At 37.9% G+C, this 16,160-nt stretch overlaps 1 protein-coding gene across 4 annotated transcripts in view; it reads left to right on the plus strand.

Moving 5' to 3' along the window:
* ARMH4 (armadillo like helical domain containing 4) overlaps positions 1 to 16,160 on the plus strand; it is a 100,285-nt gene that overhangs the window by 18,609 nt on the left and 65,516 nt on the right. For 3 of the 4 annotated variants that reach the window (XM_072428068.1, XM_072428071.1, XM_072428069.1), the window contains exons 2-5: positions 2,958 to 4,036; positions 9,005 to 9,241; positions 9,793 to 9,981; positions 15,854 to 16,111. In XM_072428068.1, the coding sequence (XP_072284169.1) occupies positions 2,995 to 4,036; positions 9,005 to 9,241; positions 9,793 to 9,981; positions 15,854 to 16,111 (1,726 nt within the window). In that variant the 5' untranslated portion in view covers positions 2,958 to 2,994. The remainder of the gene's footprint in view (positions 1 to 2,957; positions 4,037 to 9,004; positions 9,242 to 9,792; positions 9,982 to 15,853; positions 16,112 to 16,160) is intronic. The other variant, XM_072428070.1, reaches the window with a different exon arrangement.

Here is a 16,160-nt window from a genome sequence, read left to right on the forward strand (position 1 = left end):
TTTTATAGTTTACAGCAGTTTTGACTTTCTAGATCTGCGTTGTGGGTCAGCTTCACAGACTGATTTTTTTTTATATTAGTGGTTACGCTAAAAGCCAAGTGGGAGAGTCCATATTTTTTTATTAGTTATGCTGCCTATACAGTAAATATTATATCTGTCTTTTTGTTAACTTACTTTGTTCTACTACACTGTGCTAATAACACACTAGGGCAGCAATTCTCAGCCAAAGTTCTGTGGAAACCTAGTGTTTTCCTAGAGCAGATTTTCTAACATTGTAGCTCAGAGGAACTCCCAAAATAATTTCCAGGTTTCAGAGTACCCCTGCTATAACCATTTCACTGGGTTCAGTTGGATACATGACCCTTATATTAGTTTTCCCATTACAGTGGTGGTTGTAATGCCACTCTAAAGACAGCTAATGATCTCTGATGCCATACTGCAGGCTGTGCCAAGTGGTGTTGGCTTCAGAACTATGCAGGTACCAGCTAAAGGAACAGCAGTCATCTACAGCTCAAGGAACCTCTGGATAAACTTTGGTTGAGAATAGCTGTTTTAGAAATTGCTTGGGGTCCTGAAACCTTCCAAAATAAATGTCACCACCACCGGATTAATACTTGTATCGTGCTTTACTATGCGTTGCATTAACTCATTACCACCATGCATGAGTATGCCACTGGTCTAATGCACGATGATAAAATAGTTTACATAAGGACTATATATTCCCTTTATGTGGATGAAACTGAGGCATCTTCATTTTCATGTTCCGTTTATAATTTCATGCAGTTCTATAATGTATGAACAGGGCAGGTTTATTTAGTTAGGAACACTGCCTTTAGCAAACAGGGTGTATTTGTATTGCTTTCCCATGTGGCATGTTATACACAGGGCATGCTCTATTTAGCACATGTAATAGTAATTAGATCCTCAACACAACCGAATACTGGCATGTTGAAACGTAGAAGCAGTTTTGACCTTTGCCTTTTTATAATTACAACTGTACTAAAGCTAAGCTTTGTCAATGTTATATTCTTTGTGAATGTTGCAGTGCAGTTTATCTAAGCAAAGTACAGTAGCTTTTTCATTGATTCCCTATACACTTTAGCAGCATAAACATTTTATTGCAATATTATCATTGATGCTATATTGAATTGACTTTTATAGCAATATTATTATTAATAATAAACAGCATTTATATAGCGCCAACATATCAGGCAGCTATGTACATTAAATAGGGGTTGACAGAAACAATGAAACGGGGAGAGGACCCTGCTCAGAAGAGCTTACAATCTAAAGGGAGGGGAAAGTGGCACACAATAGAAGGTGGGATATTGATTTTATAGCATTATGCTGTAGGATAGGGAGTGGGGGCTTTAAGGCAGCAAATAAAAATACATATGAATCTTTTTCGATTTTATATATTCCAACAGCTTTGTTATTAAACGGTAAATGTTAAAAATCTGTGGTTTGGGTACTTTTTGCATTGACTGCAAATAACATAAAAAAAAATCTGAAGGTTTTCATTTTGTTTGCCAGACTTATGATATATGTTAGCACATATGCAGGATAATAACAAACCAATCTGGCATTTTGTGGAATAACATTTCTCATATTGGTGGAACTCAGCTTTGTAAGAGATCACAGTTTTATCCTAATCACTGTTATCTTCTGGTTCTGTGAGAGTGCACGCAACGATACCTTATGTGAAGGCACCATAAACACTTATGCTGTGCACATGTTTTCAGTTTCTAGCACTAGAAACAATCATTTTAACAAACAGGCTTTATAGCGCCAACCTTTTACACAGTGCTGTACAATAAATAGGGTTTGCAAATGACAGACAGGTACAGACTGTGACACAGGAGGAGATGACCCTGCCCACGAAGAGCTTACAACCTAGGAGAGGGGTGAGGACAAAAAAAGTAACTTGCTTAGCAATAGAAATGACAGTACTTTTAGCCTCTAATAATCAATAGGGAACCAACATGGCAAATCATTAACAAACTCCTCGAAGACATTAGAGTAGGGTCCACACTATTCTCCCACTAACCCTAACATTAAACCTTACCTCTTGTGTGCCCAGATTCTCTAAAGATTAGGAACTTTAAAGACTATAAAATTAAGGAAAAGCTGTGTATCCCCTCTATGTCATACATATGATGCCAAATCCCTAGATAAACAAATGTTATAATACAAAGAAAGTCAATGGATAGGACTTTGATGGCATCAGTATTCTTAAAAATTCAGAAAATATTTATTTACACAAATGAAAACCTATTCATATACAAAAATCAGAAAGATGGTAAACATTTTTTAATTGTAAACACTGTATAAGGGCTTGAAGTCAACAAATTATGCATATGTAAGTATAAAATCTTCTTTGTTGTCACATGCAATACATTTTATTTGTGTGTGCCACTAAACCCTACAAAATATGGCAGTTATTCATAGTACCTAAAACGTTATCTCATTGTTCTTTTTAATGAATATTTATTATATATATCATTTTTATTATATGTAAGTTTAGTTTACCCCGACATTCCCTAAATCATTTCCAAATTTAATTCTGAGCTGTGCACATATAATCATAGTCACATTTGCTGCTCAATTCAGATAATATTTCTAAATAAAACTTACAGTACTGCCCATGTGTGCTGCTGTAAGTCACCTTGTCTGGCGGTGGTGCTGCATGGGCATGGTTTTTATGTAAATGTTTGTAGGTGTTTGTGCTGAACGTGTTAGCACATAACTTTGTAGTTCTTATTGTGAGTTCTCAGAGAAGGATGGATTAATTGGGATCATGTAGGATGAACATTGATGTCTGCATAGATGGTGCATACATAATTTAACAGAATAGCTTGTGTGTAGCACTAATAAAAATCTGTAATTTTTAATATATTACATGCTTGGATATGCCTGTATTTTAATAAAGTCATATTGTCTTTCTTCTCCTCTTCAAGGACTGTCTTTCCGAGTTGCATCAGCTGTCCCATCAACATGAAGAGGTCACTGGTCTTCCATCTTTGCAGTCTGCTGTGTAGCATGCTGCTGGTGTCAAATGCTTCATGCCTTTCTCTTCAGAAACTGGAGAAAAGAGATATTCATGATGGAAATGGAGAGCTTGAGATGGATGCCCCTGAATCTCAACCTGGTGGTATGCTTCTTCCAACACAGTCTACCATACTCAAGGATGTCACCATGCCTGTGACCTTGCCAAATGCTGTGCCCATTGTGGCAGAAGAATTGCAAAACAGCTCTGGACTTCTAAACACCAGCACTGTTAACCCAAACTCAGAGGCAAAAAATCTTAGTTTTGCCAATGAAGCTAGTCCCACTACTCAGGTTGAAACCTCTAGTGAGAATGGTATTCTGGTTACACTTGGTTCTAGCACTAATAATACCAATAGTGTGGCATCCCTTAATATATCTGCCCTAGAACCTAGTCAGCCTGCAGATGAGATGATTGTAGATCAAGGCAATTTGGAAAATACATCCCAGGTTAACACCATTGAGATGTTAACTACCAACCCTAGAACTAACATTTTCGAAACAGAAGAGGACCAGTCCACCACATCTTCTCCGCTTACTGGTCAGATGATTACTTCTGTTAATACTTTGACATCCGAAGGTCCTACAGACCTGGAAACCTCAACCTCAAATAACCAAAACAATGATGGTACCACTTCTACAATGTCACAAATACACGAGGACTGGGATGACACCAAAGTTACAACCTTGAGTTCTAATATAGTTAATATCAACGATATAACGCCTGTTCCAGACCAGGTTTTGGAAAATGAAGGCATTGAGCCTGCTGTGTTTACAATTCATCCTGGAGTGACTGTCCCTTCTGATGACAAATCTATATTCAGTACTTCTGAAAAGATACCAGAAGAAAGGTTTTCATCTGAGCTTACTGAGCCAGTGGTGTCTCCATTGATGGAGGCAGGCACGATATTTAAGGATGACTTACCTACGCCAATACTAATTACAACTACTGATGGCGACCAAGCTCAAAATTTTTCGGCAGTGTACTCAGGTAACTATAAAATGTTGAATTCACATGCTGTTCTTTGTGAAGGTATATTGTTGGGCATAAGGCAAGTTAGAGAGTTAGAAGGACTACTACATACCTCCAGTTTTTGTTTCTGCTCCGAAGGACTTAATGTGGAGTAATTTATAGTAAACCTGACCTTAAACATTTCAAAGGCAACAACCATAGTGTGTTTTTTGTAAGTAACTATGCTAGACTTTACATTATTCCTCGGGGGCCATTGGGTTCCAGGCCCTGGCTGTACATGGGGTCTTGGCTTCTGCTGGAGTTGATATTAAAAAACACTCCACAAGGACGTTCCACACTTTGTGTAATTCTTAACAATTAACTTTTCTTATTTGCTTTTGCCTTTTTGCTCTGCTTTTTGTCAAAAACACCTCCCTCTTGTGAAAATATTAAGAGGAGGGTGATCTGAAGTCATGTCCTAGAATAGAAATGCTACTTTTCAACAGTATAGTGATGGTAAGTATTGTCACCCAGGGATAGGACGTGTGTAGCTGCAGGATCACCAGGTCAAAATAAATAAAAAAAAACTTAAAAAGTCTAAATTAATGCAACCACAACATCTAGGACCCATAAGCTGCAATATATTTTTGTTCTTGGGTTTGGATACATTCTATCATGGTAACACTTTTGAGCAGGTGAGAATAAATCATTTAAACCAGGTGGTTGAACCATTGGTAACCATGAGAATGGGTAAACCATTTTCATCCTGTTTAACACCAAATTTAATTTGATATATTTAAAAGGAGTTTGTTAAACAATTTATTGTATTTACAGTGGAGCTAGAGTAACATGGAACACACATCTGTCTTCCTGCCACACAGAAAATTACCATCAGATGACAGTTTAAACATAACCAACATAAAAACCAAATGCAACCTATTAACCCAACTCAACCCATTATACCATCCCAACTCATTTAGGTCTGATTTATTAAAGCTATCCAAAGGCTGGAGTGGATACACTTCAGAGGATACACTGGAATGGATCAGGTCCAGGATTCAAAATATTATCTAGCAAATAGCAAATTAACATAGTTTTTCCAGGTTTGCTGATTTACCCAGCTATGTGTATCCTCTCCAGCCTTGGAAAGCTTTAATTAATCAGGCCCATAATCTCAACTCAACCCATTGTCAGGCTTGGGGAAAAGCCTCTAGGGGGAGCTATAGCTTGCAATGTATTGGTGTGAGCCCTGAGGAGGCCAGGGTGCAGAACCTAAGCAGCAGGCGGGTCTTCTCCAGACCCTCTAATGGTGAGAATGTTGCGCTGCTGGCTGCTGCCAGGATGATAAATGGTACCAAACCACTAGGCAGGAGAACAGTCAAGGAAGCTGGGGTAAAGGCAGGCCAGGGATCAAGAATCAGAAATCTGATAAAACCTTAACAGATAAAAACCAGATAAAACCCTATTGACATAGCTGATCCAGAATTATATTCTGTTCTTCTAGAAAAGCATCCAACTTTTTCTTCAGTAGCTGCTGAAACTACTTTCTGAGGGAGCCCATTCCACATTTTCACAGACCTTACATGGAAGAATCCCTTCCTTATCTGGAGCTTAAACTTCTTTTCCTCCAGATGCAAAGAGCGCCCCCTTGTCTTTCGTAATGATCTTAAAGTGAATAATGGGGAAGAGAGTTCTCTATATGGACCGTTTATATATTTATACAGGGTGATCATACCCCCTCATATCTTTTCATATCTTTCCTGTAGATAATCTTTAAATTAGGAAGGAAATGTTAAAGTTTATGTCTGCTTAGCGTAATAATTAGGGAAAAGATCAGGGATAGACAGGCTTTTTGTAGGCAGTAATAAATGATAAAAGCGTTTTAATATTTGAATAATGTAGACCTATTAATAACATAGAACTACTAGGCTAGATATAAATCACAAAATTATCATAACTTCAAAACAAAATATAAAGGAGTTGCTTAGCTTTTACCCGGTTTGCAGTATCACACGGGTATGCTACAATGATGTCTCAAGTTCCCGACGCGTTTCGCCCTTAGGCTTCCTTAGGGGAGTGTTGAGATCAAAGTATTCGGACAAGCATAATGGCTGAAATAAAGGGGCACATAAGGGGATAGCTATGTCAAGGTATCCCAGAAGTATCACTTAAAAAAATCTTTTAAAACTCCAAATAAAGATGAATAAAGATGTATTTTGGTCATGGTGGAGAAACATATACAGTGTTGAAAGAATAGCGTGGAGGATTAAAAAAGGGCTGATGTAGGACAGCATATACTTGTATCTTGTTGTTTCAAGTCGGAAGGAATACTCTGCCAAGTTGACATTAAAACATGTAGATCCTGGGATATCCACAGTGATCATTCATTAATTTATGACTGTTGATGTATACATCACTAGTTGGTGAGTGTTGAGTATATCCAGTTATATACAGACAAATATTAATCATTGGTGTATGTAGTGAAGACTTGTAGGTTAGTTAAAAATGTTGTTGTTGGTCTTTATAATGTGAGGGGCGAGATGTCAGCAGCCAGTCTACAAAAGAAGTCCTTTGGGCTTCCGCGTCGGGAACATGAGACATCATTGTAGCATACCCATGTAATACTATAAACAGGGTATAAGCTAAGCAACTCCCTTATATTTTGTTCTGAATTTGTGATTATTTGTGATTTATATCTAGCCTAGTAGTTCTATGTTATTGATAAGTCTACATTAATTACCAAATTGTTTTTATCATTTAATACTACCTACAAAAAGCCTGTCCGTCCCTGATCCTTTCCCTAATTATTACAATATTCAAATCAGGCTAGGCACTTGAAATTATTATCTTATGAGACGCTTATGATATGCTTAGGATATCCTAATACTGAATTTTCAGATTTTGCATAAACCATATTGTGACTGGTTCTCTTTAAACAATTTTACTTCTTGTTTGAAAGCTATATTGGATATTATCCCCAATGGGGACACCTCTCAGATTCATTCTATAAACTGCTGGGGACTTTTTACCGATAGAAGTTATATTACAAAGACCTTTGTGTGATGAAATTGCTCAGAAAAAAGTCCTGACCCTTGCTTTGTGTTAGTATGATAGAAAAAGAGTCTTTCCCTTAAATGTTCGATCTTAGCCTCAGGCGGACAGTGGCTGTCACAGCTAAGCGGTGTTTTGCTGGGAATAGTGTTATTTTGTGTACAGTGAGAGGAATGGCTGGCGATTCAATTACCAGGATAGAGATAGGAAAAGTCAAAGCTGCCTGAGAACATTATTTGAAGCTTCAGCTTTCCTGTGCCAGCAGCTACTAAGCCCAATGTAGAAGATGGAAAATGTTGTTTTGGTATTTACTTTGTCACCTTTTTTTGTTGTTGTTAAAATTGTTCAATTTGTTCAATTTGTTTTACCTAAAATGAACCTGTACCAAGTAACAGGTTAACAAGAAAAACATTTATACTTAAAAAAGACTCATTTCTTTTAAAATTCTCACCTACAAGTTTAAACAAGTTTTGAGTTGCCCCGCAGTACTTTGTTTTTGCCACAAGATGCCCTCAGTCTTCTAGGTTGAATGACACCCAGCAAGATGCTTTGCATGCAGGGTGTCAAGAATGTGCAAAGTGGCATTACATACAACCTGAATTCACTTGTGCAGAAGGTGGTGATGCTACCACATCAGTGCCACCCTGTGCATTACAGAGGTTGCCCACCGCAGGTTCAGGGCCAAAAATGACCCCGTGCATTACATAACAGGACTAAGGTCAGTATATAAAACAGAATCCCTTTAAATATTACTACATAAGCCTCTATTACCCTGCTAGAAATGATAAAATGTAAGCTCGTTGCTGTGTTCTTGTCTTAGGGATGAGTCTCTGTGACAACTCTTGCATGAGATAAGGGGGAGTAGGGCACATTCCATATTCATACCTAAAATTGCTAGATATTTTCTTTTCGTGGCTTAAAAGAGCATTGGGCAATAAGGAAAATCTGATAAGTACTACTGGGTAGGGGCATTAAATTAAAGAATTAGCCTTGCCCTGCATAGAAAAAAATTAGATTTTCTATGGAGACCAAAGAAAAAACTAAACACATAACTAAAATAATAATGCTGTATGTTACAGATTACATACCAAAGAATTTGTCAAAAACTATGCTATTCCCATTCTTGTGATTTCTTATACTTCTTGGGTCACCTTTACAGAATCCAGGCTTAGCTTCCTGCCCTATAGACAGAGATATCGGGATATCCGTGCCTAAAACTAATGCATGGCATCAAAAGTGCCAACCTCTTACCCACAACGCTGCTTAAATACAAGATACACAAAGAACTGGTTTCCTGCATGAAAACATCTTATCTTTACCCTTCTAACATACTAGAAATAAAAATACACCCCCTTGATTAATGACTGGAACAAATAAATAAATCACATAAGTGAAATAAAATATCTCTCTTCCTCTCCGCACCATTAAGATGACGCATTCTGAGTCACTCTGTGTCCTTGGTTTACTTTGAACAATATAAAAAACATACAGTAAATACTATATTCCCTTAATATTTGACTCAGATCTGATATGTGATAGAGATGCAAGATTTTTATTATCCAATATCATAAGGGAGTTTTTTAATGTATGGAACAAATATTGCTTTCTTTCTGTTCCAGAAGCTAAATTGTCCTGAGGCTACAAGTTCCATTATGTTCTTTCAGAATATCTAGGACCCATTGTAGATTTAAGGATTTCATTGCCTACTTTGAAAAAAATCATCTATGTAATAAAGCTGTGCAAAAGGCAGTCATGCTGTGTTGCCCATGCAGCCCATAGCAAATAATCAGACTTCCCCTTTCATCAATTTGCAGTCAACCTATTAAGAATTTATCATGGACTGATTGTTATGGGTTATTATACCAAGCACAAACCTGAATTGTATAAACCTTAAACACGATTTGTTTTTATCCTTTTCTATTGCTTGAGTCAATGGTTCTATTTGTTTTGGTTCAGCAGACGTCAAGCAGCCAGATTCAGACATAAGTGAAATGAGAAATGTCGCCGTGTCACCTGCTATCGTTATGAATGTTTCAAGTCAAGAAACCACCAGGGAGACCGATGTGATTGATGAAACAGAAGAAACCGTAAGGGAGATTTCAACATCACAAGTGCTGGTATCCAGCAATGAGTCTACTACTGGTCCTCCGACTACAGCTCCACCATTACCGGCTGAAATACCGAGCACGGAAGGTACAACTAATGGGAATGTATTTTATCCACCCGTCTATCTTATGTCACTGCGATTTTTTTTTATTTTTTTCTATCACTGTTGGATAGACAGGCAGAGACAGAGATGTGCAAGCAAATTAGGTGACAAACTCTTGGTAAACCCCAGGAACTAGATGGACTTTTATATATTGACGTTTGTCAGGTCCTGCACAACATAAGCTACTATTCCAATACAAGGGGATGGCAACTTCACATTTTAAAATGATAGACCTAGTATTGAGTTATTCTTTTATATTTCAAGCATGAATTTCATTTATTTTATCTTCATATAATATATCTGCTTGTGCTACAGTTTAGTGCTTTTTTTGCATGTAGATAGATGTTATTGGTAAAGTTGTCAACCTAAACAAACCTAAGCTCACACATCTCTAAAAGAAAACAGGAAGATCGGCAGAATATTACATTTACATATTTTAATATATTTATTATGTCTTGTTCAGGCTTGGTCTAGTGATTTATGTACTGCACATACAGAACATACTCATTCTTTCATCCATATGTCTATATTTCAGGATCATTCTATAAAGATGAAGATCTTTTGATGGGTCCAGTATCTCCAATTTTACCTGAAGCACCAACAGAGCCTAGAACCACCACGGTTACAATGATCACATCTGCCCCCCAAGTCAATGTGATGGCTCCCCCAACTGAACGAATAACAGTCACACCAGCCTATGGGCTGGAAAGGACGGAATCAGAAGGTACGAAAAGATTATTTCTTGTAAAATACATGTTTCTTGTTATTTATATATGTTATTTATTTCAGTCCCAACAGTTTTGTAATGCTGCAAATCATACCAACTGGGGGAGTTTACCAAAAAAGGACCTTTTTTTTCTTTAGAGGGGATTTAAATGAAGCAGTGAAAGTCTTCTGATTATTTTTTTTGGGGTTTGGGTTGAGGACATATATTAGGCAATGGAGCTCCCCTGCTTTAATTTGTGATGTGAAAGCTCCCAAGCCTCGTTTTATCCTTCCCAGAGCTTCTGTCACTAAACATTTGTTTTGTCGGCATGTCAAGGCATAATTCGCTGGATTATGTTGAAAGTAAAAGGTGTCAGTGAGCGGTTCAATACTGATCATTGCTCATTGGACCTGTGCAGCATCTCTTTTGCTGCAGGTCCGAATCTCCTCTTATATTTTCTTGATGATTGTGAAGACTATATACAGATTACAAACATTAAAAGGAAAAGATGGAAACGCATGCAAATTTCTCAGTGGTCCAAGATATTTAAGGACTTCAGTTTGCATTAAAATTGCTTCCTTAATTCTGTACCTTTAGGAGAACCTATTGATTGGGATAAAAATTATATTAGCTTACCTCAAGCAAACAGCTACGCAGACATGTAATTTTATATTTCAGCTTTCCATATGCAATCATTGAAATCCCCCGCATAGTTTTGGTTGCAGTTAAATGTATTAAACATTTCTAGGAAACAATTTTACTTCTTGCTTGGCTTGTTTCTAAAGAGCATGAACCCTGGTGGGTTCAGTATACCTAGCCCTGGGCAATGCCTCTGGATATGCCTTGTGCACAACATAAACGGAAACATTTTTGTATTGTGTGGATGATGATATATATTCACTGCTGAATCATTCTCCATCCATAGAGTTATGGATGATCCATTCTTCCTATGCAGATGGGACAGGTTGGCTTCAGTGAAAATTAGAGATTGGATTATAAACATGCAAGTTGCACATATATCTTTGAATTTGAAATTTATACATTGGGGAGTAAAGCTGACTTCCAAATAGATAATAAAGCTGACAGTACCTATGATCTAACAATGCCCATGCTAATAGATAAAGAGAGAGAAGAGTGACAGAGAGATGAGCTTATCGGTCTTCTGCTTATCCTATCATTGTTCTCACACAGACTGAGGGAGGCACAAGACCTGTAAGTTTTGCATAACTAAAACAGGGAAAAATCAGGTTTTCTGTTATCCTAGACAGGGCTGTGCTATCTAGCAGAGCTGTATAAATCTAGGGATGGAGAATTTGTGGGGCTGGGTGACAACAAAGAAGCAGACCTGGGAAACAGGTACAGTAAATTGTCATTCTATTTCAGAAAATTAATATGTAATTTATTAATTCATAATAAATATGAATTACAACTGGCCTGCCGCTGCATTGAAATAGCGATGCTACTACAATTCCTGGCATAGACCAGCGGCCTCTCTGCCTATGCATGGCCCCATATTGGACTGTTTTATTGACGCAGGGAATTGTAGTAGCGGTGCTATTTCTCTAATATAGGCTTGTTCCAGATTGAATGTTAGGCAAAACCTCTTTGTTTCCATATGAAAAGGTTTTACGTCTAATGAGAAGGAAAAACGTCCTCAATTTTGTTAATAAACTTCAAGTTTAGCCTGCGACTTTGTCTAAGTTTTAAGAGTTTGACACCTCTGCTCTGGTGGCTGGAATATTGGAATAAAATCTGCATATTAAAATAAATAACTTTTCAAATATTGTAAGTATTAGATAAAAGATCAAGGTTAAATTAGAAGTGCACTCTGGCAAAACATATAATAAAAACAACTTATTGCCCATATATTTTTGTTCCAAAGTAATGTAATCTGTGTAAAAACACCTAGGTGTAATAGGGCAAGGATTTGCCATAGTGTGCATGATTAGGTCATATTCATCCCAGAAGCAGAACTGTTAAGCTGAGAAAGAAAACATTTTGTTTGTATTGTCATTTCACTGCAGTCATCCTGGCTTGTTTGCACTGCAATTACAAGCTTATCTTCTCTGCATACATAAAAAAAACACCCTCACAGCATTATTTAACTCTTTAGCACTTCCTCACAGTTTATCCCAGTTTAGAAACGGAGTTTAACTTTTCCAGATACTTCTTTTTAAAATGATTCTGCTCCCTAAAGTAACAATGGGGTGTCAGTTCTACAGGGACAGAGAAGGTCTTGCTTTAAGTGTTAGTGTTAGGGGCTCATTACAATGTAATAGAAAATAAAATATAAGCACAGTTTATACAACAATTGGTTGCTTTTGGCACTGAAAACCTCACCTAAAAATGCCACCATTAAGATCTGTTCTACAATTCAGACTATGGCACAGGAGGCCTGGCATCAACCCAACAAACTGTCAGGGTGCTCACTGATCTCTGTAATGTCTTGGCAAGGTCTTTTTTCTTTATGCCTCCTTCTAACATACATACTGCACATTTATTATGCTCTCCACTGCAGTCAATATGAATAGAGCCCGCTATTGAAATCCCTCTGCTGTATTGTATCTCCCACCCATAATATCAAATGTTTGAATTCTGCACTTGGCATGCATTTTCTTACCAATCTTCCTATCTCTCCTGAAAGAACTAGGAAAAGACAAATGGATTGAGCCTCTGCAGTGTTGTGCTTTCTGCTGCTTAAACAGCAGATGGCGCCACAATCCATTGAATAGTATTCATACCCAGACAGCATCTGTATCAGACAATGTATGCAGGTATTGCAGACTGTAATGCAGTATCAATACATAATAAATGCAGCATGCATTACCAAAGAGGTACAAATATGACAAAAAAATGCATTATTTTTTTTGTAATAATGCACTTGATTAAAATATTATTGTATATTGTATTTTTTAATTTGATGAAAATATATTTGGCCAAAAAAGTCACCAAGTCTTTGGGATCAGGGTTACTATTTGGGGTTGATTAAGCTGGTCAAATCAGCAATGTGTAAACAAAGCTGATTACCGGAATATACTAAATGTCCAGGCCTTTTCATCAGTGGATTTTTTATTTTCCTGATGACACTGGCAATTCCAAGATGACAATGCCAGAATTCATCTGGCTCAATTGTGAGAGTGGTTCAGAAAGCATGAGACATCAATTTGACTCATGGATTGGACACCACAGAGTTCAGTCCTTTACTTTAATGAGATCTCTTGGATATGCTAGAGAAGACTTGCAGAGGTCTGACCCCCCAATCATCAGTACAAGATCAGAAATAAATAGTGAGACATTGCATAGGGAAGATAGCATACATAGTACATCATGATAGGCTTACATTACCAGTGATATAGTGCAAAATGAGCAAGTAAGCAGCTTGGGTTTTCAGCTTTTGAGGTATAGGGGACCTCAACTGTGACTCTTTAAAATCACCCAAAGGGCATGCATCATGTACCGGTATATGTAATAATACAGAAGTTTGTCAGAATGTAGGCCTACTAGAAGACATGGTCGAAGATTGAAAACATGGTAGAAGAATGGATCTGAGACTGGAGACATGCTATATTGGTTAGAGAACAGACATACTATAGAAATGGTGAAATGGTGCAGAAGACTTTCAGAGACGGGGGACATATTGCATAATTCCTACCATTACTGCCTCTTTGTTCTTTGTTTTTTTTTTAATACTGAGGTTCCAGATTGCTTCACAGCAAATACCAAAGGTCTTTAATCTGCTGGTTAGGCACCATGGTGTATAGATAAAAATGTGGGGGAATTTACTATGAATTACAATATAGCAATCAGCATGGGTTTTACATGGTTTTGGTGGGACTGTATTATTGTGTCTGTAAAGTGATGCCAAATCTAGACAAGAAACAAACTGGTCTTTTTTTCTAGAAGCAGGTGTCTGGTTTGTGTGCCAGGCCTGGCACACACACACATTATAGGGGACACTGATTGCACGGAAATAAATGCTATGTGGGGCAGAGAATACATTGATTTAATTAGATCAGTAGTTTGTTGCATGTGTGGGATGGTAAATCTACATGTCTTTTGGTGTCCAAAGCCTTTAAATAACCTTTACCCATCTGTCTTGCGATAACATACATTGTACTGCACATTAGTGTAATATATGGTAATGCGCGGCACTCTGTGTATTCGGTTACAGTGTGATTTATTCAGAATACCTTGTGTTGTGTTGCTTTCATTTTTTATCTAAATGCAGAGCACATTGCAAAATCTTCATAGGATTCAATAGAGCGTTTTCAATGGGTCTAGGGGGCTGGATGTTGCCAAACAGTTGTGAATAACCAATAGGCTGCTCAGTCGAATTCCTGCTTGTTTGGAGACAGGTAAGTAAAAAAATCACCTGTTCCCTGATAGCTGGACCCTACAGATACATTTGTCAGAGTTGATAGTGGTAAGTGAATCTGCGGGGTGTTTCTGATTTTGCTCATTACATTCTTTTGAGAATATGAAATATTGTTGGGTATGCCATATTACCACTTTCCTTGTGGGTCTCCTCACCAAATCCTATTCACATGTGTCTGTGGCCCTGGGATCCATACCTTCTCCTAACTCCTTGGCCTTGGTTGTCAGCCACATGCTGGTCTTAAAGTCCCTGCATTTCCTCCCAGAACCCAAGGCTCAGAGTAGTGATATGAGTTGTTCTTGTTTCTGAGGGGTCAGGTAAGTAGTGTGCATTTAGACCTGAGCACAGATATGGTTCCATTGTGTTCTATTTTCTGTTTCATTTGATATGCAGTTTTCTCATGATTGGCACCATGCTGCATCTTCCTTCCAACCGCACAGAACTGATGAGTGGTATGTTGTCACTCATATGTCACAGCCCAATTACTTCTCCTAACTGCTCCACTGCCTCTTTGATCCTCTGTCTTATGTTCATGCTCCAACACTCTCAGGTTTCTGTTCCCATCTAATATTTGGTACTTGAATTCAGTAGTCATTCTGCATTTAAACCAGTATGGCCACAAATGTGAATAAGGAATAATATTTGTGGGTTATAGGTTTATGTATGACATCTGTCTTTGTAAGCAACCAAAGATCTGTGCACTTGGGCAAATTAATAAAGGGTCATAAGCTTGATGCGTAATATATTGTACCAAGCTATCACAGCTCTCTCCATTCTGCATAAACACCCTGCCTGCTTGCAACGTTTTATTTTCAAACTATAGTTTCTATTTAGTGTAAACTGAATGCGTATTACCAATTACAATTATGGGGCAGCACGATGGCTCAGTGGTTAGCACTCTGGCCTTTGCAGTGTTGGGTCCCAGGTTGAAATATCGGACAGGACACTATCTGCATGGAGTTTTGCAGGTTCTCTCCGTGTTTGTGTGGATTTTCCTTTGGGTACTCCATTCCCCCCCCCCCACATTCCAAAAATATGCAGTTAGGTTAATTGGCTCCCCCCCCAAACAAATTGACTTTAGACTGTATTAAAGACATATGATTGAGGTTAGATTGTGAGCCCCTTTGAGGGACACTAGTGACATGACTATGGACTTTGTACAGCACTGCTTAATAGGATGGCGCTATATAAATACTGTGTATTATTATTAATATTAGTAATAAAAATAATATTAATACTCTACAACAAATATGCTTGGTTATTAATCTGCTACAGCCTCTGATTGCACAGGAAGGAGCAGCAGCACACTGATCAGGCTATCATTTTTGTCCAGCCTCCTGCAGGTATATTCAGGGGGGTAGACTGACAGCATTGTACAGTGAAGTAGTATGCACCCCTCTCTTCTCATAGTTTGATTTATTATGTAGGGTATTATAGAAGATTTAAATAAAGACATATTCCTGAACAGTAGTAAGGTGTGTTGACATTACAGCTTACATCTTTGCTTATTTTCAGAAGGTGACGAGGAGGATGAAGATGAGGAAGATGATGATGAGGCAGATGAAGATGAAGAAGAAGAAGAGGAGGATGATGACAAAGATAACGACTCAGTAGATGACAGCGCAGAGAAAGATTCTGATTTGTCTCTCTTTACTCTCCCTGGACTGTCCTCCCAAGAACCATTGGAAGATGATAGCAATGGTGCCCTCATAGACGGAGTGGCTTATCAAGTGCCTGATACAATAGAGTGGGAGCAACAAAACCAAGGTCTTGGTAAGTTAGAATTCCAATATCTGTTAATGGTTGCTGGTTAAATCTGTCT

The sequence above is a fragment of the Pyxicephalus adspersus genome, chromosome 12, assembly GCF_032062135.1.
Source record: "Pyxicephalus adspersus chromosome 12, UCB_Pads_2.0, whole genome shotgun sequence".
Taxonomy (NCBI): Eukaryota; Metazoa; Chordata; class Amphibia; order Anura; family Pyxicephalidae; genus Pyxicephalus; species Pyxicephalus adspersus.